The sequence below is a fragment of the Balaenoptera ricei genome, chromosome 8 (assembly GCF_028023285.1).
Source record: "Balaenoptera ricei isolate mBalRic1 chromosome 8, mBalRic1.hap2, whole genome shotgun sequence".
Lineage (NCBI taxonomy): Eukaryota > Metazoa > Chordata > Mammalia > Artiodactyla > Balaenopteridae > Balaenoptera > Balaenoptera ricei.
The window spans coordinates 63,080,183-63,102,239 of NC_082646.1; the positions used below are offsets into that span (position 1 = coordinate 63,080,183).

The 22,057-nt window shown below is 43.5% G+C and overlaps 3 protein-coding genes across 4 annotated transcripts in view; 2 read left to right on the forward strand and 1 right to left on the reverse strand.

Annotated features, from left to right (window-relative positions):
* Positions 1–5,680, reverse strand: part of RNF121 (ring finger protein 121) — an 84,938-nt gene extending 79,258 nt beyond the window's left edge. For both annotated transcript variants that reach the window (XM_059930902.1, XM_059930901.1), the window contains exon 1: positions 5,602–5,680. In XM_059930902.1, the coding sequence (XP_059786885.1) occupies positions 5,602–5,606 (5 nt within the window). In that variant the 5' untranslated portion in view covers positions 5,607–5,680. The remainder of the gene's footprint in view (positions 1–5,601) is intronic.
* Positions 5,681–10,169: 4,489 nt separating this feature from the next.
* XNDC1N (XRCC1 N-terminal domain containing 1, N-terminal like) overlaps positions 10,170–22,057 on the forward strand; it is a gene marked incomplete at its 5' end in the record, with an annotated part of 40,773 nt that continues 28,885 nt past the window's right edge. Inside the window, 7 exon segments of the mRNA XM_059929490.1 lie at positions 10,170–10,295; positions 12,737–12,878; positions 14,921–15,034; positions 15,037–15,075; positions 16,206–16,384; positions 19,863–19,948; positions 20,191–20,363. Coding sequence (XP_059785473.1) covers positions 10,170–10,295; positions 12,737–12,878; positions 14,921–15,034; positions 15,037–15,075; positions 16,206–16,384; positions 19,863–19,948; positions 20,191–20,363 — 859 coding nt within the window.
* Positions 13,537–14,415, forward strand: LOC132369805 (small ribosomal subunit protein eS1). The gene has a single exon (XM_059929488.1). The coding sequence runs from the start codon at positions 13,570–13,572 to the stop codon at positions 14,362–14,364; it is 795 nt and encodes a 264-aa protein (XP_059785471.1). The 5' UTR covers positions 13,537–13,569; the 3' UTR covers positions 14,365–14,415.

The following is a 22,057-nucleotide window of genomic DNA, read 5'->3' on the forward strand; positions in this document are numbered from 1 at the left end:
ACTTCAGTCACACATGTGTCAATCCCTCAGTAAGATCTTGGCTTTAACCAAGAATTCATAGAGAAAAAAATCCCTGGAAACAAGGAACATTTATCAAATGTCTACAGGGAGAGACCCACAGGAGGAAAAACAAAAAACAAAACAAAACAGTCCAAGATTACTACTTTGAAGAAGCAAGGGATGGGAACTTCTACAGCCTCCCTGAGAAGAGAAGATATAACATAGACTGCTACTTCCTCCTTGATGTACCCACCACACATATTCCACTGACACAGCACCTGTGACACATTTTTGTACTTATTTATCACTTTCTCTCCACCCAGGCTAGTCTGTGAACTCCTTGAAGGCAGTTATCACACATTATCCATCTTGGTATGATCAAGCATAGCACAGTACCTAGCACACAGAAGGTGCTTCCAAAAAGTTTGATGAATTGATAAATGAACACAGAGAAAACTATGAAACACAAGGAAAGAAGATATCATTGTAAATCAGAATAGTTCTACAAAGCAAGAGAGCCTTGGGCTAGAACCTTAAAGTACAGGTGGGATTTGGAAAGACATGGAGGAATGGAAAGGTACTCTAGGAAGACAGGACAGCATGAACAAAGACCTGGCGGTAATCAGAAACATGGTACACAGTATGTTAGAGCTTTAGTCATGACTTAGTCCAATAGTTCAAATCTCATAGGGATGCTGTAAACATTCAATAAAAAGGCACATACTGGGCTTCCGTGGTGGCGCAGTGGTTGAGAGTCCGCCTGCCAATGCAGGGGACATGGGTTCGAGCCCTGGTCTGGGAGGATCCCACATGCCGTGGAGCAATTGGACCCATGAGCCACAATTGCTGAGCCTGCGCGTCTGGAGCCTGTGCTCCGCAACAAGAGAGGCCGCGATAGTGAGAGGCCCGCGCACCGCAATGTGGAGTGGCCCCCGCTTGCCGCAACTAGAGACAGCCCTCGCGCAGAGGCGGGGACCCAACACAGCCAGAAATAAATAAATAAATAATTTAAAAACAGAAAAAAAAGGGAAATAAAGTTAAAAAAAAAAAAAAGCACATACTACTAAGGAGAGGAGCTTATTACCACTACTGAAAAATAATAATCACCTTTATGCCAGGCACCATACTGAGTGAAGGGACTGCAACAATGAGCAAGACAGACTTGGACTCCACTCTCATGTAGCTAAGAGTCTAGTGGGGAAGACAGACAGTTAAAATAATGTTTGCTAGAGCTGGGTTAGAGGAAGTACAGGGGGGCTGAAGGAACATAAAGTAGGGTCACCCAATCAGTTGGCAGTAAGAGAAAGCTCCCTGATTTTCAAAGTGTGGCTTGAGATACTCAAGGGGTTCTGAGTCCCTTCAAGGACCACAAGTCTTCAAAGTGAGATTTTTTTTTTTGAATAAAGGGTTTCACGACTAAAGGTTTAAAAACCACCAATCTAGGGCTTCCCTGGTGGCGCAGTGGTTAAGAATCTGCCTGCCAATGCAGGGGACACGGGTTCGAGCCCTGGTCTGGGAAGATCCCACATGCCACGGAGCGACTAGGCCTGTGAGCCACAATTACTGAGCCTGCGCGCCTGGAGCCTGTGCTCCGCAACAAGAGAGGCTGCGATAGTGAGAGGCCCGCGCACCGCGATGAAGAGTGGCCCCCGCTTCCCACAACTAGAGAAAGCCCTTACACAGAAATGAAGACCCAACACAGCCATAAAAATAAATAAATAAAAATAATAAATTAAAAAAAAAAAACCACCAATCTAGTCCAATCTCCTCTTTTAACAAGAATAAAACAAGGCCCAGAAGAGGCAAATTACGCACTAAAGGCAATAATAGCTCAAGTTAGCTGTCGGGTGAGATACCTGCTTTAAACTTGAGCTGGAAACTACTCACTAATCTGCATGATATCACATCATTTTGGCAGATGAACAACTACTGGGAGTAGACACATTTGGAATTCACAGGCATTAGCCAGGCAGGCAGGCTGGCCCTGATTGGATGTAGAAGTGCTTTTTCACTTTAGGTCCCAAACCAGCTCTCTGTGCCAAGACGATGCCTCCAATTCTTCTCATGGTTGGCCAGCTCCCCCTTCAAGAAGGAACTCACTGGCTCCAGGAATAGGTCTGCTTCTGGGCCTCCAAGCTGGTACCCATGCTTTATCCTCCCTAACATTCTCAAGCACCCTGTGGTTTAGCAAGTTGAAAAACTTAGCCAGTCATCATAGCGTTTAATACCTAGCCCTAGCCTGAGCTGGCTAGACCCATCTCTCATCTCCCTAATTGCCACTGGGCTCATCACTCCCCATGACCAGGGGTTCAGCAGAATCAAGTTATAGGTAAATTAAAGGACCTGTATAGAAAAACCAATATTCCTTTAGTTAACCTCCACTTTGAATCTCTCAGGAATGAAATGCTGCTTCACATTTTGGAGATGCGACTTTTGTATATTAAGAAAAGGGTAGTTTACTTTGGTAAGATGAGTCTGGCGTGAGAAATGGAACCGAGGCGTTCAGTATAGCATGGCAGTGTAAAACTTAGTTCAGTATAGCACAGGCAGACCTGGGATGGAATCTGTACTTCCCCTCACAAACTGTGGAATCCGAGGAATGCTACTTAACCTCTCTTGCTTCAGTCTCATTTATAAAATGCGGTAAACACCAACTAATTCACAGGGCTGCTGTTAGTAATGAGATAATGCAGGTTTTAAACAGGGGCTGGTTTATGGTAAGGGCTCAATAAACAGCAGCCTTTTCTATTGGTAGCTCTTTTCCTAAGCCCTCTTTTCTATTCACCTCTCAAAAACAGGAGAAGCAGTGAGCAAAGCCTAAATTACCTTAACTAAATACTATAGAAAGTAATAATGAAATGGACAAAAGAAAAGGAAAGGAACATAAATAAACTGATGGCTGCTATTCCAGACTACTTATCATGCTAACGGCATCTGATATTGGAAAACATAGGCCCAATATCCTAAAGAACAAATCAGAGCATGCAATCTTTCTAAAGTGGCAAGGAGTACCTACTGCATCTTAGCTAGGCTCTCCATTACTCTTTTATAATCTGAGCTCCACAGCAGTCTCTCTACCAAGCAGAAGGTACTGTAGGAGAGCAACTCTGATGCCATATGCTTCTTTATAAACCTAACCTTTAATTTTTCAGCTCAAACCCATCTCCATCATAAAGACTTCACTGAATCCCCCAGCAGACTTGAGTGCTTGTCTCTTGTGCCCCACTGAATCTGTTACACACTTCCATTACAGCAATTATCTAGTATTGCAGTGGGCCATTTGCATGTCTCTTCTCTACACTATAAATTGGTAAATATCCTGTCTTACTCATCTTTGGATTCCCAGTGCATAAAACACAGTAGACCCCCATAATTACAAATTAAAGGATGGATTTCACCTTCTCCTTCACTAGTTAAGGCTACTAAGAAACAGCTGGGGAGATAGAAGTATCAAAAGAAACTCACAAACTAAGGTCTGCCAGACCATACCCCTGCCCGCCCCTCCTTTTTTTTGAGCTTGAAGGGATGTCTGTTCCTGCTTCTCAGAGTTACTTTTTTAAACACACAAGGAAGAGGATAGAACCATCCACACAGAATTTCCAGACAACAGATTATATTATTTCTCAGTAAATGAAACAAGGAACAGAAGTTTCTGGGATGAATGCTAGTGGTTACATATAAAATTGACCTCTAGACATGACTCTCTGGAAGTATAATTAAGATACTAGAAGCTCTTAAGTTCTTAAAACAATAAGGGGAGAAAAGCTAAGAAGCAAAAATCAAAAATGTCTAACATCAAAACTTTCAGTTCTTTTCTCCTTTGCCAAAACTTTTGCTCTTTATCTCAATGAACCCTGATATATGTAACTGAAATCTGGCCCCCCTCAAAGGAGAGCCCATGACTAACAAACCATGTATAATAACTTAAATACAGTACTTACTTTTTCAAGGCACTTTCAAATATATCTCATTGAACTACAACCAACCATAATCAACAGAAACTTAAAGCTGAAAGGGGTCTTGGAAGTCATTTCCATGACTACCCCACCTCACCAACCGAGTGGTATCCAAACATCCCTAGTCTTTAGTGACTGAAAGATATGGGTCTAAAATGTTTCTTTAAAAATCTCTCCCTGCTCTGACCACCTGCCAGTTTCTCAGTCTCCTCCCCTCCACCTTAATGTTCCCAAACAGGTAAACCAAAACCTCCAAGTCATCCCACCACCAAACAACAGTCTTTGCTTCTCAAGTCCACTTCTACTCCCTTTCTCTGGGCCTCATCCCCAATCCTCACCCCCAACACACAGCCAGGGCCTCTAAGATTCTGATCCCTCAGAGATCCCACTGGTTCCATCCCCAACAATCAATCCCCTTTCTCCTATTTCTCCCTGCTGTCCACATGCTGTCATGGGCAAAACCACAAGCACCCCTAGCCATGAATGTACCTTTGGCCTCAGAATCTTTTCCCTTTCCTTTCTCACTTTCTCTCTCTGCTTCTCAGCGCTGTCCCTTCATTCCTTCAAACTCAATGTCTCCTTCCTCCTAGTGATTTCCTTCAAGGACCACTGGTAATTGAATACACCAGTTGTTAAATGCCTGTTATGTAGGTAAAGGGGACATATACCCTTAAGAGCTCACTCTCAAAGAACTTCTAAGTCTATAAGGAGGGAAGGAGGGAAGGAGGGAGGAGGGTGGGAGGAGAGGGGAGGGGGAGGGAGAGGTTGAAGGAGGGGGGGAGAGAGGGAGAGAGAGAGAGAAAGAGAGAGAGAGAGAGAGAAAGAGAGAGAGAGAGAGGGAGAGAGAATCACTTATCCGTTAAGACTCATCTCCTCTGGGAAGCCTTCCCTAGCCCAAACTGAATTGGTCCCCTCTTCTCAGTGCCACCATTATACCTCTGATGCAATGACTAGTCTTCTTGTGCGTCTCCCACCACCATACTGTGGACTCTTCAATGGGAAGGTCCCTAGCACTTAGCCCAGGACTCGGCACAAAGGGGATACTTGATGTTTGTTAAGTGAGTGAATGGAAGAATTCCGGTATACAGTTGTCCATTCATCCATTCATTCTATCATTCGATGACCAAAACTTTACTGAGCCCACATTATGTACAAAGTTCTAGAATGTAAAGAGCTCTTACGTAAACATAACCCGAAGCTCTAATACTAGTAGATAGCACTCTTCCGTGGTCCGCGTCCCCAGCCCCACTGCAAACCTAGACAGTCTCTTCCCTCAGTAAAACCCGGCTTTCCCTTGCAGGAGCCCACGCCCCTCCAACTCAAGCTACCTGGCGGCCCTCTAATCCTCCCAGGACCCCCACCTAATAATCCCAAATCTTAACACCCCAACCCCTCTGGCTTCTCTCCCTGTCCTCCATCTCCACCCTTGAGGTTACTGCAAGTCTTCTGCCCCACACCGCCTCCGAGTCCCTGAGTCCTGGAGTCCAGGGTACCTCAGATTTCCCCCTCCCCGCACCCGTCCCCCGTTGGCTCCTTCCCTCTCAGGATTCCATCTCTCCTAGGACCCCCACTTCCGATACCTCCCCTCCCTTCCCTTCAGTTTCAGGTTGGGTCTCTCCTCTCCTCGACTCTCAACTCTTCTTACCTCATCCAACTCCCGTTCCCCGGCAGCACCTGCTCCAACCTCCACCTCCACCACCGCCGCCATCTTCACAGCTCTCCCCCCTCCCCGCAGGCCCCGCGCGAGCCAGCTGCTTCCGCCGCTCAAGTGCTCCTAGCCAATCGGCGGTGCGGGCTCCGGCAGAGGGGGCGGGACAGCAAGATAGGCGGAGACCTGAGGCGAACTAAGAGACCATCTACCTGCTACTCACTTAAAGGTCAAGGAGGGACGGATTCCGTACACTTCTAACATTCCGCGGGGGAGCGTTCTTGGAAAATGAGAAATCGGCCTTGTATTATTTTCAGTGCAAATATTTCACCAATTTCCCCCTTTGGAGAGCCAAAGAGAAGGGTCCCTAAACCGTCTACTTTCGCGACGCTCCCTCACTCTGGGCAACAGGAGTGAAGCGTGGAGACTAAGAACTACATTTCCTAGAACGCATGGAAGCTGACCCGGAAGTTTAAATTCCGTTCTCTCTAGAGGAGATTGGAACGAGTGAAATATACATAAACCACCCGAATGTATTTTCCTGGCAATAGCACATACCTTCTTACCTCGGTGGGAGTCACTTTCCGGAAACAGCGGCTTCTTGAGGCCCCAAAACGAATTCACGGACTTCGGGAGGCGGAAGAGTGGCGCTTCGGGTCAGAAGGCGGAGGTCAGAGAGCAGAATTGGCGGGAGAATGGGTTTGTGGCCCAGGATCTGAGGCAGCGGTGGCTCTTCGAGGTCCATTATCCCGGATGAGGGTCGTTGGGGTTGTCGATGGGGCGGGGAATGGACGAAAGGGAGGAAGGGTGACCATCAAGGAAGTGGACAGAACAGCGCATTCCGAGGAGCCGTGGAAGTAGCGGCTTAGGCTCCCGAAGCTGAGAGCTGAAGAGCCTTGCGGGACTTGCACGGCCCCCAAACTGCTTCTTAGGCTCTCACGCCTCAGGATCCACTTCACACAGCTCCGTACTCTTTCCTATGCCCACACTCTGCGTCCCCAGCTCCTACCTTTACCCTCGTCCTGTATACCTTATTCACTATGCTGCACCCCGACTTACAGCTTCCTAACTCATTTCCAACCCGCTGCCTCCTAACCAGGACTGTCAACTTTTGAGCTTCAGGGAACATTCTCACAACTCCTTTCCCCAATTCAACTCAGCTAATTCCATATTATCAAAGCATTCCTAATAATATTATCTATAAGGTAAGGTTAGTCACAGATATTTATTAGAGCTTACTAAGTGTCAGGCACTGTCCTTTGTATTTACATAAATTATTTTATTGAATCCTCTTTATTTTAATTTTTTTTTTTAATTAAAAAAATTTTTATTTTCTTAGGTTGCTCTGGGTCTTAGTTGCAGCAGGCAGGCTCCTTGTTTGCAGCTCACGGACTCCTTAGTTGTGGCATGTGAACTCTTAGTTGCAGCATGCGTGTGGGATCTAGTTCCCTGACCAGGGATGGAACCCGTGTCCCCTGCATTGGAAGGCAGATTCTTAACCACTGTGCCACCAGGGAAGTCCCCGAATCCTCTTTACAAAAATAAAATAAAATAAAAGTACTTCTGAATACTATCCAAGTTTATATGTGTTACAAATATCTTTCAGTCATTCGTTTGTATTTTAACCTTGTTTGTGTTACCTTATTTTTCATATTTCCATCTTTGATCCATTTGAGTAAAATTTTAAAAATATGTTATGAGGTAGGAATCTGCTTTTACTTTTCTTCACATTGTGAACCGGTTTTCTTTTTTTCTTTTTTTTTTTACATCTTTATTGGTGTATAACTGCTTTGCAATGTTGTGTTAGTTTCTGCTGTATAGCAAAGTGAATCAGCTATATGTATACATATATCCCCATATCCCCTCCCTCTTGAGCCTCCCTCCTACCCTCCCTATCCCATCCCTCTAGGTGTGAACCAGTTTTCTGAACACCATTTATTACTTCATCTTTTTCTGGCAAAATCGTGCTCTATCTTACAATCAACTTAACAGGTTGTAAATTCCCATTTATATGAGTCTGTTTCTGGAATCTATTTGCTTGTTTCTATAGGCCATATGTTGAAATACTGTACTTTGTAATTCTTTTCAGAGTTGGTCTCCACCTCTTTGATCTGTCTTTTTAGAATTGTCTTAGCAATTCGTGGCCCTTTATTGGTTGATGACTTTGTCGTGATTGCCAGCAACTTCTGCTGGAATTCTGATTAGAATTATGTTGACTTAATAAACTACTCTTTTTTTTTTTAATTTATTTTATTTATTTTTGGCTGCATTGGGTCTTCGTTGCTGCATGGGCTTTCTCTAGTTGCAGCGAGCGGGGGCTACTCTTCATTGCTGTGCGCAGGCTTCTCACTGCGGTGGCTTCTCTTGTTGTGGAGCACGGGCTCTAGGCGCGCGGGCTTCAGTAGTTGTGGCACACAGGCTCAGTAGTTGTGGCTCGTGGGCTCTAGAGCGCAGGCTCAGTAGTTGTGGTGCATGGGCTTAGTTGCTCCGTGGCATGTGGGATCTTCCCGGACCAGGGCTCGAACCCATGTCCCCTGCATTGGCAGGCGGATTCTTAACCACTGATCCAGGGAAGCCCCTAAACTACTCTTTTCAATGGCTATTTATTTATGCCTACTGTGTTCCAGCATCTCTCCGAGGTGTGGGAGATGATGAGCATGACAAAAATCCATATCCTCAAAGAGCTCACTACTTAGCGGGGAGACACACAGGGTAAATAAGCTATTGCCAAAAAACACAAGAACAACAGCATATACAAGGGCAGGGAGGTCAGAAAGCACTTAATCCTTGGAGAACAACAAGCAGTTTCATGAAGTCATCTTCATGAAAAAGATTGTGTATGTCTTATTCACCACTACGTAACTTAGTACAGTGCCTGGTACCTACTAGACACCCCTCCTCCAAATATTAACTAAATGAAATATCCAAGATTGACAGCTTCAGGGTCCCCAAGCCTAGAGTGTAGTTTTGGGGCTGACTAAGTCAGACATCTGTACGTTAGTTATGAGAGATTGTGGAGTATCTCCAATATCTGGGAGAGAGTAGGAAAAATTGTTGAATGTTCAGTGAGTTCCTATAGTGGGAATAATCAGCTCTAATTCATCTAGAGGCCTAGGAGGTGACTCAGGACTCACCCTGCCATCTTCTCTCTTTGAAGCCTTGGCACCATCTTGAATATAACCTGTGACCTTTAGATGGTGTTCACTCAGATTTTGGTTACTGCTGTCACAGCAGTCTACCTCACTCTGAGCATTCCAAGATGGCTGACCTTTTGGAGCTTAATTTTTATGGTCATTCAATCATGTTCATAAATGTCATTTATGGACATTTGTTAATCTGGAACTCTATGTTTCTCCCTCTTACACTGAGGATACAGAAATAAATCAAAAATGAAACCTGTCCTCAAAGAGCTTACAGTTGGTAAAGGGACAAAAGACGCAAATCATTGTAATACAGAATTGAGAAGATGGAGCTATCACTTTGAGCACTGAGCAGAGTAGAGGTGACATTTGAGCATCAAAGATGCATTAGATTTGACAATGGGAGAGAGAAAGAGTATGCCAAGCAGAGGCAATGGCATGAACAAAGTCTTGGAGGTGGGAAAAAATTTTTTTGGCAGGAAGGAGACAAGACCATTATGGCCAGGAGTATATCGGGGGTCATGGACTCATTTTCAGGGACCAAGTGAGTCATAAACATGAGTGAAAAGGGCACAGTATAAATGTTTGGAGAGAGATCCCACCTAAAGACATTCAGACGGCTTTAAAACCCCAAGGAATTGTTGAATCTAGGTGATGGATGCATGAGAGTTCATTATACTAATATATATATGTTTTTGCATATATTTTAAATTTTCCATAAAAAGTTTAGCAAAAGACAAAATACAAATTCCCACATGAACTTTTAAGATTAAATAAATAAACAAAACAGTGATGGGTAAAACACATCCTCTGATGAAAGGAATAACAGGAGATGAAGCAGGAAATGGACAGATCTATGTCGTAGATGCTTTGAGGGGCCAAGCTGAATTAATATTTATTAAGTACCTGCCATGTAGCAAGGGATTTTCATATGTCAGCAAGCCATTGAAGATTTGTAGTAGAGGAGTAACTTAATGAAAAGCTAATTTAGGAAGATTCATTTTATGGGAAGAAAAAAACCAAGAGACTTGTATCCCATATTTAGTTGAACATGTGTTGCACATCTTTACTATGTGCTGGACTCTAGGGATATAAAGATGAATGATTTAAGGCACAGTTCATGCTCTTGGGAGCTCATCTACATATAAATCCAACATCAACATGTTAATATATTTTTTTCTTGTACTTGCTGCTCTATCACCTTCCAGTTGTTTCGTGTTTGTTGGAATCTCATCAGCTGGTCCAGATCTGCTCCCTGATCACCACCCCACTAGCCCCATCATGGTCATCAGAAATAGTGACTGACTGATGTAAATAACTCCTATTACCAGAGAAAGAGCCACGGCTTGTTTATTTTCCTTTTATTCTCTTCTTTAGGAGTAACATGAGGATTCCTTCTCTTCTGGAAGCTGACGGGACCAAAACATAGGCAGCGCCAAAGTGGTGACAGAAAAAATCCCAGGAGAAAGCATTTTGCCTTGTACTTGGACAGCTGCTGGGTCCACCGTGGCTCCTGTGACGATTAGCCATGTGGTATCATTTTCCTCTCAGGTATATTAATTAGCAGGCATGATTTTTTTCTTGGTGACTGAAAAGATTGAAAAAAAAATAGGAGACCTGGCTCCACTTTCAGAAAACTCCCAATCCAACAGAAGAGACATTGTCCCTTCTTTGGGAGTTCAAAGTCAAAGGAGTGAAACACAGCTCTTGCCTTTAGGTTGTTCCCAGAGCAAGGCAGGATGCATAAAAGAAGTGTTCCCAGGAATTAAAGGTAAAGAAGGAAACAACCTCAGGTTTCCACCCTTGTTTGGAGGCAGCTGGCAAAGCTATTGGCCCAAAGTCTATACCAGGGACCCCAGAAGGGCAATTTAGTCACTCTGTCATTGAGAGCAGGATACTCAAGGTCATCCGTGACCTATGAGAATAACATCACCACCATTAAAGGTGATCTCGGCCTCCTCCCTAAAAGTCCACTTTCAGGAAATCTCGATTATCCTGGTTAGTGCTAGATGCTGGGCCCTGGGCCCAGGACTGATCCCACGCTTTCCTCCACTGTCATCTCTCTATCCATCTCCCCCTTCTCCCCACACTTCCTCTTCTGTTACCCTAGTCTTTCTCAAGGGGTGCCGTTGACATTTTGGGTAGAAGTCTGCATTTTATAACAATATCATATGCATGGTGGGATATTTAGCATCCATGGCCTGCAGACCCTAATGGCAACAATGCTTCCTAGTCATTATGACTGTCAAAAACATCCCCACACATCTCAGAAAGACCCTTAGAGAGTCTTTAGGAACTACTATGTCAACTCCTAAGTGAAGAAAATAAAAATTATTGTTATCCTCCTTACCTACATGGTCAGCCTAAATGGTTTTCTTCATGGACTCGGCCTTATAAAATGCTAGAGGACATTAGCTATCTTCTAATATTGTGGTTTTCAAACTATACTCTTGGGGATCCATTTCCAGAAGTTGAAGGGAGGGGTCACAGTTATGTCTCCAGGCCTCCCAACCTGTGCTTTAACCAGAGCTCTGCTTTTATTTAATTTATTTATTTTTGGCTGCGTCAGATCTTCGTTGCTGTGCGCGGGTTTTCTCTAGTTGTGGCAAGCGGGGGCTACTCTTCGTTGGGGTGTGCGGGCTTCTCATTGCGGCGGCTTCTCTTGTTGCGGAGCACAGGCTCTAGGCGCACGGGCTTCAGTAGTTGTGGCTCTTGGGCTCTAGAGCGCAGGCTCAGTAGTTGTGGTGCACGGGCTTCATTGCTCCGCAGCATGTGGGATCTTCCTGGACCAGGGCTTGAACCTGTGTCCCCTGCATTGGCAGGCGGATTCTTAACCACTGCGCCACCAGGGAAGCCCTCTGTTTTATTTTTGAAAAATTTTTAAATTATTTGATAATAATAATGTCAATAATTATTTTCAAAATATTATTGAAAATATTTATTTTTGAAAAAATAAACAATCTTTAGTGTAAGATTTCAGTTAAAAGGAAGGGTTTTACTGCTAAAACAAAAAATAAGATTGAAAACCATGAGTCTAGTCTCCCCCCTTTAATTATGAAGAAATTCAGATCCAGAGCGAGAAAGTAGTTTGCTCAGGGCTTTCCACCAAACAACACCTGACTTTGGGTTGGAACTGGGAATTTTTATCTCAGTTTCGATATTGTTGTCTTTGAACAAATTACTTTCTAACCATCAGTTGTAAAAAATCTTTGCCTTTCTTATCTCATAGGGTTACTTTGAAGATAAATATCTGCGAAAGCACCTTATAAATGAAAAGAAATACAGTCAGCCCTCCAAATGTATGGGTTCCAAATCCCCAGATTCAACCAACCACAAATCAAAAATATTCAAGGGGAAAAAAAATTCCAGAAAGCTCCAAAAAGCAAAACTTGAATTTACCGCATGTTGGCAACTATTTACATAGTGTTGATACCGTATTTACAACTATGCTATATTTACAACATAGCATTTACATTGTAGTAGGTATTATAAGTAATCTAGAGATGATTAAAGTATATGGGAAGATGTGCATAGGTTTTATGCAAATACTAAGCCATTTTATGTAAGAGACTTGAGCATCCACGGATTTTGACATACAGGGGGTTCTGGAACCAGTCTGGAACCAACCAGTGGTGCTTAAGAGCTCTGAATTCAGACACCTGGGAGTTCCGACTTTGGTTGGTTATTTGGTCTTGTGGCCTTGGGTAAGTTTCTGAACCTAAGCTTCTGTTTGTTGATCTGTTAACTAAGAAGCAATAATAGTAACCACCTAAAGTTGTTATGAGGATTAAATGAGGTGGTCTAGAAATTGAAGGAGAAGTAAACAATGTCTGTAAATCCCTTGGTATGTGATAGATGGACTCCTGTCTAGTGCCTTTTCTATCACATTAGGATCCTGGAAAGGTTTAGGAGTGTAGGGATCCCTCATTCATGGGCATCCTTTTTTCCTTGGGCTCAGTGAGGTTCTTGATTTTCTCCTCTCTCTGACTTAGGATCCCAGATATCCAGTGGAGAACTTGCTGAACCCAGCCAGTCAGAGGCGACCTTGGCTCAGCTGCCCTCAGGACAAGAGTGGGCAACTGAAAGTAGAGCTACAGGTGGAGAGGGCAGTGCCCATTGGCTACATTGATGTGGGTGAGTGAGTTCTCCGGGGCCTAGGAATCTCTGTGGGAGAACACAGGAGTACCATTCCCTTCCGAATGCTACAGCAACGTGTCTCAATTCAGTCTTGTTGAGCAGCCTTCATGGAACAAGCCCTACCTGGTGTGAAGGGGAGATGTGGCCCTTGCCCTTGGGGCAGGTATGTGGTGTTGGCGAACCCTATGAATGCCACTCCTTTAATTACACAACATACCTGCCTTGCTTTGATCTGAGTGGTCTTGGTGAAGCCTTAGAACATTAACAAACATAAATTAAAATGTCAACAAATAGAATCTGTATATACCTTTAACTATCAGTGTCAGGGGACTTCCCTGGCAGTCCAGTGGTTAAGACCCCATGCTTCCACTGCAGGGGGCATGGGTTCGATCCCTGGTTGGGGAACTGAGATCCCACATGCCTTGTAGCACAGCCAGTAAAAAAATAAAATTTAATTTAAAATAAATAAATAGATATCAGTGTCAGGAGGCTGCTTGGGGATGAACTGTGCAGGCTCATCCAGGAAGGCTCCATAGGAGTTTATGTGTTGAGAAGGTTGGCCTTAGAATTCTCTGGAATAGAGAATTGACAAAGACCATTGGCCTCAGCTCCATTAGGACAGAGACATGTCAGGCTCCCTAGCAAGGATTTAAGAGAGACAGAGCCTTTTGGCTCTAGGAGCAGCACTATGGCGGTCGGAAAGAACAAGCGCCTTACGAAAGGCGGTAAAAAGGGAGCCAAGAAGAAAGTGGTTGACCCATTTTCTAAGAAAGATTGGTATGATGTGAAAGCACCAGCTATGTTCAATATAAGAAATATTGGGAAAACACTAGTCACGAGAACTCAAGGAACCAAAATCGCATCTGATGGCCTCAAGGGTCGTGTGTTTGAAGTGAGCCTTGCTGATCTGCAGAATGATGAAGTTGCATTTAGAAAATTCAAGCTTATTACTGAGGATGTTCAGGGCAAAAACTGCCTGACTAATTTCCATGGCATGGATCTTACCCGTGACAAAATGTGCTCCATGGTCAAAAAATGGCAGACCATGATTGAAGCTCACGTTGATGTCAAGACTACCGATGGATATTTGCTTCGTCTCTTCTGTGTGGGTTTTACTAAAAAACGCAACAATCAGATTCGGAAGACCTCTTATGCCCAGCACCAGCAGGTCCGCCAGATCCGCAAGAAGATGATGGAAATCATGACCCGAGAGGTGCAGACAAATGACTTGAAAGAGGTAGTCAATAAATTGATTCCAGACAGCATTGGAAAAGACATAGAAAAGGCCTGCCAATCTATTTATCCACTCCATGATGTCTTTGTTAGAAAAGTAAAAATGCTGAAGAAGCCCAAGTTTGAATTGGGAAAACTCATGGAGCTACATGGTGAAGGTAGTAGTTCTGGAAAAGCTACTGGGGACGAGACAGGTGCTAAAGTTGAACGAGCTGATGGATATGAGCCACCAGTCCAGGAATCTGTTTAAAAATCAGACTTTTAATGGCGACAAATAAAAGACCTCATTTGTGATATTTTATTTCTGATCAGTCTTTTAAAATAATCTGACAATAATCAGGTGTTCTGATTTGATAGTAATGTGGTGAATTTTTCTGACCTTTTGTGTGGATTTTATTCACTGCTCTTGGTTACTAAGTAGCTGAGAAAGGGTAGTGATCTGTTTTCAACTGGAATGGTCTGGACATGTTAGAGATGGTGAATAAAAGGAAACACTTTCTTTAAAAAAAAAAAAAAAAGAGAGACAGAGTTTAGCACTGCCCACCAGAGCCAGAGGACAGGGAAGCAGCGAGTCTCTTGGGTCAGGGAAAGGTTTCTGGCTGGGAGGAACACGGTGAGCCTTCACTTAGTGGGCTGAGGTCTCGTCCCACTTCAGTTACTGGCTCACCGTGTTGCTCGACCTCTCTGGGCTTCCATCTAGCTCTAGAATGGAGGAGTGTCCTCTTCCCACCAATTCCCTTGTGTGCAGTCAGGGGATCCCCTGTCATCCCATCACCCTTAATTTTCTCACAACCTTTTGTCCCCAGGTAACTGTGGCCGTGCTTTCCCGCAAATTGATGTGGGTCGTTCTTCCTGGTCCCTGGACAGACCTTTCGTTACCCTGCTCCCTGCAGCCATGCTAATGTCCCTGGCTGATTCAAAGCAGGGAAAAACCGCTCAGGGAACCGCATGTTTAAAGATGGTAAGGAGGACCGCTCAGGGAACTGCATGTTTAAAGATGGTAAGGAGGGCAAAAGCAGGAAGGGGAGAGAGTGATGATGAGAAAGAGAGACGCAGGACTATAGAGGGCTGTACAAGCTGGAAGGTGTATATTGTGGGAGGGAGCCTATGCAGGGGCTTACTTACATCTGTGGGAGGGATAGTGTAGTGAATGAGTGAACCACTGTGTGGTATGTCTGTGTGTGAGTTCCCTGTGATGACAATACATGACAGTTGGTGACATTTATGAGCTATGATTTATATTTACACATAACATGTGATTCAATGAAGCCAGATGTAGAACCCACATTTGTGATTAGTGTGTTTGTATAAATGTGTATGAGTGTGAGAGAAGGATAAATGTTTCTGTAAGTGGGAAGGCTATATGATGGTTATAGTTATGTAGCGTACAGTGTTTCTTGAGTCCTGTTCTATGCAGATCTCTGTGTTCACTGGGCATGGTACAAGAAACATAAGATCTGATTCCTGGCCTCTAGGGACTAGAGTCTAGTAAGGATTTGTCTGAGTTTAAATTGGAGGCATTTGTAATGTTGTGAAAGAGGAGTGATGTGGGATACGAGGTGGGAGAGATGAGGTACTACTAGAGAGTGCTGGGAATTGAAGATGAGAAGGGTTTGTAGTACCAGTATGTGATCCTGTGAGCCATTGTGTAGGGCGTTTAGTGCTGTGAGGGAGGTTGAGGTCTCTTGGTCCAGGAAGGGTAGATGTAGCTCAGCTAATCCACTGGGCAAGTGGTCACCCCAAACCCCAACCTACAGATACCCCCTGTTAAAACAAGATATTGATAAGGTCCCTGGCGAGGTGTAGACTGAGGAAGCACTCACGCTGGGAACAGTGTGGAACTGTGACAGAGGAGTGATGGTAGGAAGGCAAGGCACTGGGTCTGAGAGGGCCCTGACTGGCCTGCGTGGCACTGCCAAACCCTGAGCACCCGGGCCTGGGGGAGGAACGGCCTCCATTCTTCCTTGGGGTGGAGTTTACTCTATGTAGTCCCAGTCCTTTCTTTCCTCTCCTCAGTATTGACCTCGTCATCTCTCCCTCCCATTCATGTGTTTCCTTTCTCCCTCATTTTCTTTCTCTTTTCTCCTTGAGATGACTTCCTGGCTCCAGCCTCAGGTGAGTCATGGGATCAACTTCACCTGACCTGCTCCCAACCCTTCACACATCATCAGTCCTTTGGCCTGGCCTTCCTGTGGGTGTGTTCCTCTCTGGACACCTTAGATGACCCTGTGGTGGGTCCCTCAGCCCCTGTGAGCTCGGGGCTGAGCCAGGTATGTACCATGGTGGAGCAAGGACTTAACATTTTCCCACCCTTTTCAGTTTCTGGTTAGGAAGCTGGTGCTTGATTGAGGGATAGACACACATCCACACACATACATTCAAATACGAACATAAATGGGCTTGCTGCCCTTTCTTACAGGTAGGCGTGAACTCTTCTTCTCTTTCACACATGGAAGAGTCAAGTAAGTGAGCCTTTGATACGGTGTACACAAAGCTGTTGGACCATTTGTTCTGTAGCCCTAATGAAATTCTTTTGGGATTCAAACTTCATCTCCTACTTTATTTCTAGGTTCCTGGGGACTATAGCTTTCATCAGACTTTTCCTTCCAGCACCTGAAAGCCCCAGGACTCACTTACAGAGTCCCTCTGTCATTGTTGTCCCCTGGCCCACCTGGCTAGCACAGCCGGCTGCATTCTTCGATATGTGCTCTGCAATTTCATTTGTTCCCCTGCTTTCTCTCCCTGTACAATACACATATCCTCCTAAGAGAAGATGTGTGGGTTTCTGACTGTGTATAGGTATAGATGGATAGGTATCTGGTGAATTGACCTCCTCTTTTCTTAGCCAGTTTTCTAGTTATTTTTTCTTCTTCCTAAGCCTATTCTGACTCCTCCTGCTTTCTTGTCACTTATGTCTCCATTCATCTTTCCAAGCCAGTACGCTCCACCATAATTCACTCACAAACAAATCTGAAGATGTAGTCACACAAGGCTAGAGTCACAGAGTTCTAGAGATGAAAAAATACTTAGAGATCATCAAGCCCCAAGCACCTCATTTTATATCTCAGATAGGGAAATGTACATATTTTAATTGACACAGTGAGTCAGAGCAGCGTAAGGACTGGAACCAGCCCTCCTGCCATTACACCACAGCGCTTCCTGTGCACACAGTACATTTTTCAGAAGCTTCAAACACTTGACAGAACCAAAAGAATTTTGATTCCCAAGAGTGAACCTCACAGGTGTCACTTCTGTTGAGGTTACTGAAACAAACAAGAGACCGAGCTTTGGGAAGAGAAAATGGAGTTGGAGCAGAGGAGGAGGAGATGCTTTCGTAGCACAGCCGTGGGAGAGACCCAGAGCGCCGAGACAAAGTAAAGCCTGAGATTTACTCTTAGTCTGAGATTCACTCTTCCGTCATGGGAAGGGCTGAAAATGCAAAAGGATCAAAGGAGGCAGTTCTTCGTGCTCTGCCAGGTTCTGATACTGTCCCAGTGTGTTCCGGAGCTTTGTGGCCCTGGCTGTTCAGTAAAGTGGAAGCTCTGTGAGATTAGGGACCTGTTTGTCTTGTTCCATAGGCATTCCTGGCAGCAAGGACAGTGCTTAGAACAAGTAGGCTTTCTAATATAAATGTTTATTATATAAATGACCTTTAGAGGGGAGTGGTAGATAGGGTCACCATAAAATTTATCATCCAAACTGAGATACTTCGAGAGCAAAAAAGAGTGCTATTAATAATTATACCAAGACAACAGACCTAAAGCAGGATGTCCTGGGCAAACTAGGACATTAGGTCTCCTTAATTATAGGCTAAATAAAGGCTTCCTAGAGTCTTTCCATTCTGGCCATCTAAATTACCCTGCACCTTTAGGACCATGGTGGGATCAAGCAGGAAGGAAGTCAGCAACTCCAGAGCCATAATGTCAGGCATTGAACAGCAAGAGCAGAATGACACACATTGCAGGTACCTCACTGAAACCACAGGGAGAGGAGATCCTGAAACATTTCTACAAGAGAGGATTCATACATGGAAGTGAATTGATGGCACTCAGTTTTATAATTTAAGATGTATAAAATGCCATAGGCTTTTTTCTAATGTGTCATTCTAATGGTATATTATAGTGAAAGCATAACATAAGGCTTATAACCCTGTGAGGTAAGGTCTTTCATGATCATTGATTTTTCAGTTAGGAAACAGAAGCACAGAGAAATGTAGTGGGTGTCCCATGTCACTGCCAAATAAGTCTTGGACTGGATTTGAACCCAGGCCACCTGACTCCACTTAGCCTGTGCTCAGAAGCTCAATTCCTGATGCTTAGTCTCATTTATAGTTAAGATTAAATAAACCATCTTTACACACCCATCTAGTTATCCTTTCTATTAGTATTCACTCTGAAATTTATGAGACTAGGTAAAAAAAAAAAAAAAAAAAAAAACCTGGAAAATTAAATAAAATATTTTAAAATTAATGTTAGGTCCAAGATGAGATTGTAATGGTATATTAGAAAATTGTAAACTGTGAATGTGAATAAAAATACTACTTCTCAAACTTGCAAAATGAGATCAAAGTCATGCTTTACAAGAAAAACATTTACCTATAAAAGAATATGTGAGGGAATTCCCTGGGGGTCCAGTGGTTAGGACTCTGCAGTTTCACTGCCAAAGCCCGGGTTCGATCCCTGGTCGGGAACTAAGATCCCGCAAGCTGCGCGGTGTGGCCAAAAATAATAATAATAATAATAAAATAAATAAAAGAATCTGTGATAGAAGCAGAGCTGAAAAATAAAGGAAAAAATTTTAATTTTTTAAATTCAAGGGAAAAAAGGAGATTTGGAAAAATAAAAAAGGAAAAAGCCACTGATGAACTGACACAGATAAATTGAATTTTGACAAAGAATTAAGAAACTGTAGCATACCACATGAATAAAATCTATGTAGAAATGATCTAGTGCATGATTATTGCTCACAGACATTTCTGGAGTTAGAAGCAGAAAGTTTATAAAAATGCCTGTGATAGTTAGATAAAGTGACTGATGCTAGAAAGAGACGTGATATCTATATGCACATCTTTTTATAGATGGCTAGAAGTGGTGGCTAAAATTGGTAGGATTTTAGTTGCAGGTGGACAAAATTGTTCACAAAATAAATCCTACTGGAATTTAAACAATATGAAAAGAGAAGAATGACTAAAATATCCCCAAAAGTTCAAAATAGAACTATTTTTAAACATAAAGAAATATGTATGTGTGTATAATTTGCTTCTCTCACTAAGGTGTATAAGGATGAGTGATTTTCGTACCTATGTGAATCAATTTTATACATGTACAATTTACATATGTACAAATTTTTTACAATATGTGTATGTGTGTGTCAGTATATATATATATATATATATATATATATATATATATATATATATATATATGCTTTCAAAAATTTGCACATGATATCAGTCCCATAGCCCTGTTTTTTCCAATAGCTTGTGTTCTTTTGTCTCGGGGTGTTTCAGGATCACGACAAAACCCTTAGCATTGGGGAACTAAGTACACAAAATCACCAACTCTCACATCTTAGAGCTGGAAGAGAGTGTACACACACAAGCCAAGGTGCCTCGTACAAGTTATAGCAGATACACTACTCATTAACTAAGCTGAAGTCCTGACTTTGGGAGTATCCCTGGCACTAGGAGGCAGTGTCCCCTGGTGGTGAATGTCTGTACTTCATATTTCTCCATTTTCTTCTCCTCAGGGCTCTTCTGATGCTCAGAAGTCTGGTCCCAACCCCTGGCTGGCTAATCCTTCCACCTGGAGGACATTCTTCCCAGATCCCCAAACGTACGTAGCTGCCAGAATGGAGATCTCTCTGCTACTTCTCAGTTCTTTCTCCTGGAAGAGAAAGGCTTCCAAGTCACTCACAGGCATACAGGCCCTGCCTGGGTTCTCCAATTAATTACATATTCTAGGCCTAACCCCATCTGTATATCAAACTGGCTTTCTTGGTTAGATGCCACTGACCTGGGTGAGCAGAATGGAGTCTGTGTTCTGAATGAAGCCAAGTACTCCCTGTTTCCCTGCAGGACCACCAAGGAAATTTCAGAGCTCAGGAATATCCTAAAGCAGCTGCAGCCAGGGACTTCAGGGTGTTCAGCCTGCATGGTGCTTTCAGCTGCCCCCAAGGCACCTCCAGCCCGTGTGGTAAGCCCAAAACACAACCATGCAGAACCAGGTCCCGGTCATCGGGACAGCACAGGCGAGGCCCCATGACCTACCTCTGGCTCCTTACTTCCCTCAGCACCCTGCTTCCTCCCTGAATCCATCGTTGCTACACAAGGATGGCTCACAAATGGGAATTCAAATGGGAGAAAAGACAGCTGTCAGCGTCTTGTTACCAGAAGAAAAATCAAATACTGTATAGTAATTGAAAGAGCAAGGAACCAAGAGTCCTTATCTCTTTGGGCCTCAAATCTCTCATCTTCAAAGTGAAAGAATTAAACCAAATAGTATTTAGGCCTCTTGCAGTATCAATGTTCTGTGATCACCTCAGAAGGGCAATTAAGTTGGAACAGTGGTATGTGGAGCTTATTGGAGAAATAAAGTAGGGGAGTAATGTGGTTTCATCACAGAGGAAGAAAGGATTAAACATTTTGGAGTTCCTACTTTGCACCAGACATTGCCAGGCACTTTTACTAACTTTATCTATTTAATGTTCACAACAAACTCATTTTACAAAAGAATCTGAGGTTCAGAGAGGTTACATACTGAGTCACACAGCTAATAAGTGGCAGAGCCAGGATTTGAACCCCAGAGTTCTTGTCCTTTTCATTATTCTAGACAACAAGAGAGAGGAAACAAGTAGCAATCTCAGTGAAAACCCTTGGTTTCACTCATTGCTTCATTGGGAAAATTTTTTTAAAAGGAGTGGTTTATTTGTCATTTCAAAGAACTGAACGAATTAGTGAAATCATGAGTGTATTATTTCATTGCAGAAATAAGGTACATTTGTTATCTATTGTTGTATAACAAACTACCCCAAAACTTAGTGGCTGAAAACAATATTATCTCACAGTTTCTCATGGTTAGGAATCCAGGTGTGACTTAACTGGGTCCTCTGGCTCTGGATCTGTCACAGGCTGCAGTCATCTCAAGGCTCAACTGGGAAGGGTCTGCTCCCTAGCTCACTCACATGGTTGTTGGTAGGATTCAGTTCCTCAAGAGCTGTTGGATTGAGGCTTTCCTCAGTTCCTTTGCCGTGAGAGCCTCTCCATAGAGCATCTCATAACATGGCAGCTTGCTTCATCAGAGTGTGCCAGCTAGAGGGCCAGAGAGAGAGTGCTAGCAAGAAAGGGGTCGGTAACCTAATCACAGAAGTGACATCCCATCACTTTTGCCATATTCTGTTCATTAGAAGCAAATTACTAAGTCCTGTCCACACTCAAGGGAGAAGCATGAATATCAGGAGGCAGGAACCAATGGGAGTCATTTCAGAAGCTACCTACCGCATAAGGAAGGATGTAGGTTATCATTTTAAAAGACAGAGACTGGGGAGGGAACTAACTAAACTAACCTGTAGGGGGCACCCTACAGGCTGGGTGCTGGAGCTACAAAAGCACTTTAAAATATAGTAAATGCTATACGTAGTGCTTTATAAGTTCTGAATAACTAGACAGATGGTTGTTGCTAGCTTTTGTTACCGTTCATTTGACAGATATTAATTGCACGTCTCTATGTGCAAGGCCCTGGGCTAGGTGCCAGGGATACCACAGTAAATAAAATTGCAATGCTCCTACCCTAACAGAGAGATACTCGTCCATGTCACACAAGGAAATCTAAAACTTAAAACTGTGGTAAGTACTTTAAAGGCAAAGCATAACAGGATGACGAGATTTAGATGAGAGAATCCTGCCTCATGGGAATTTTTCATCTAAGACTTGAAGAACGAGAAAG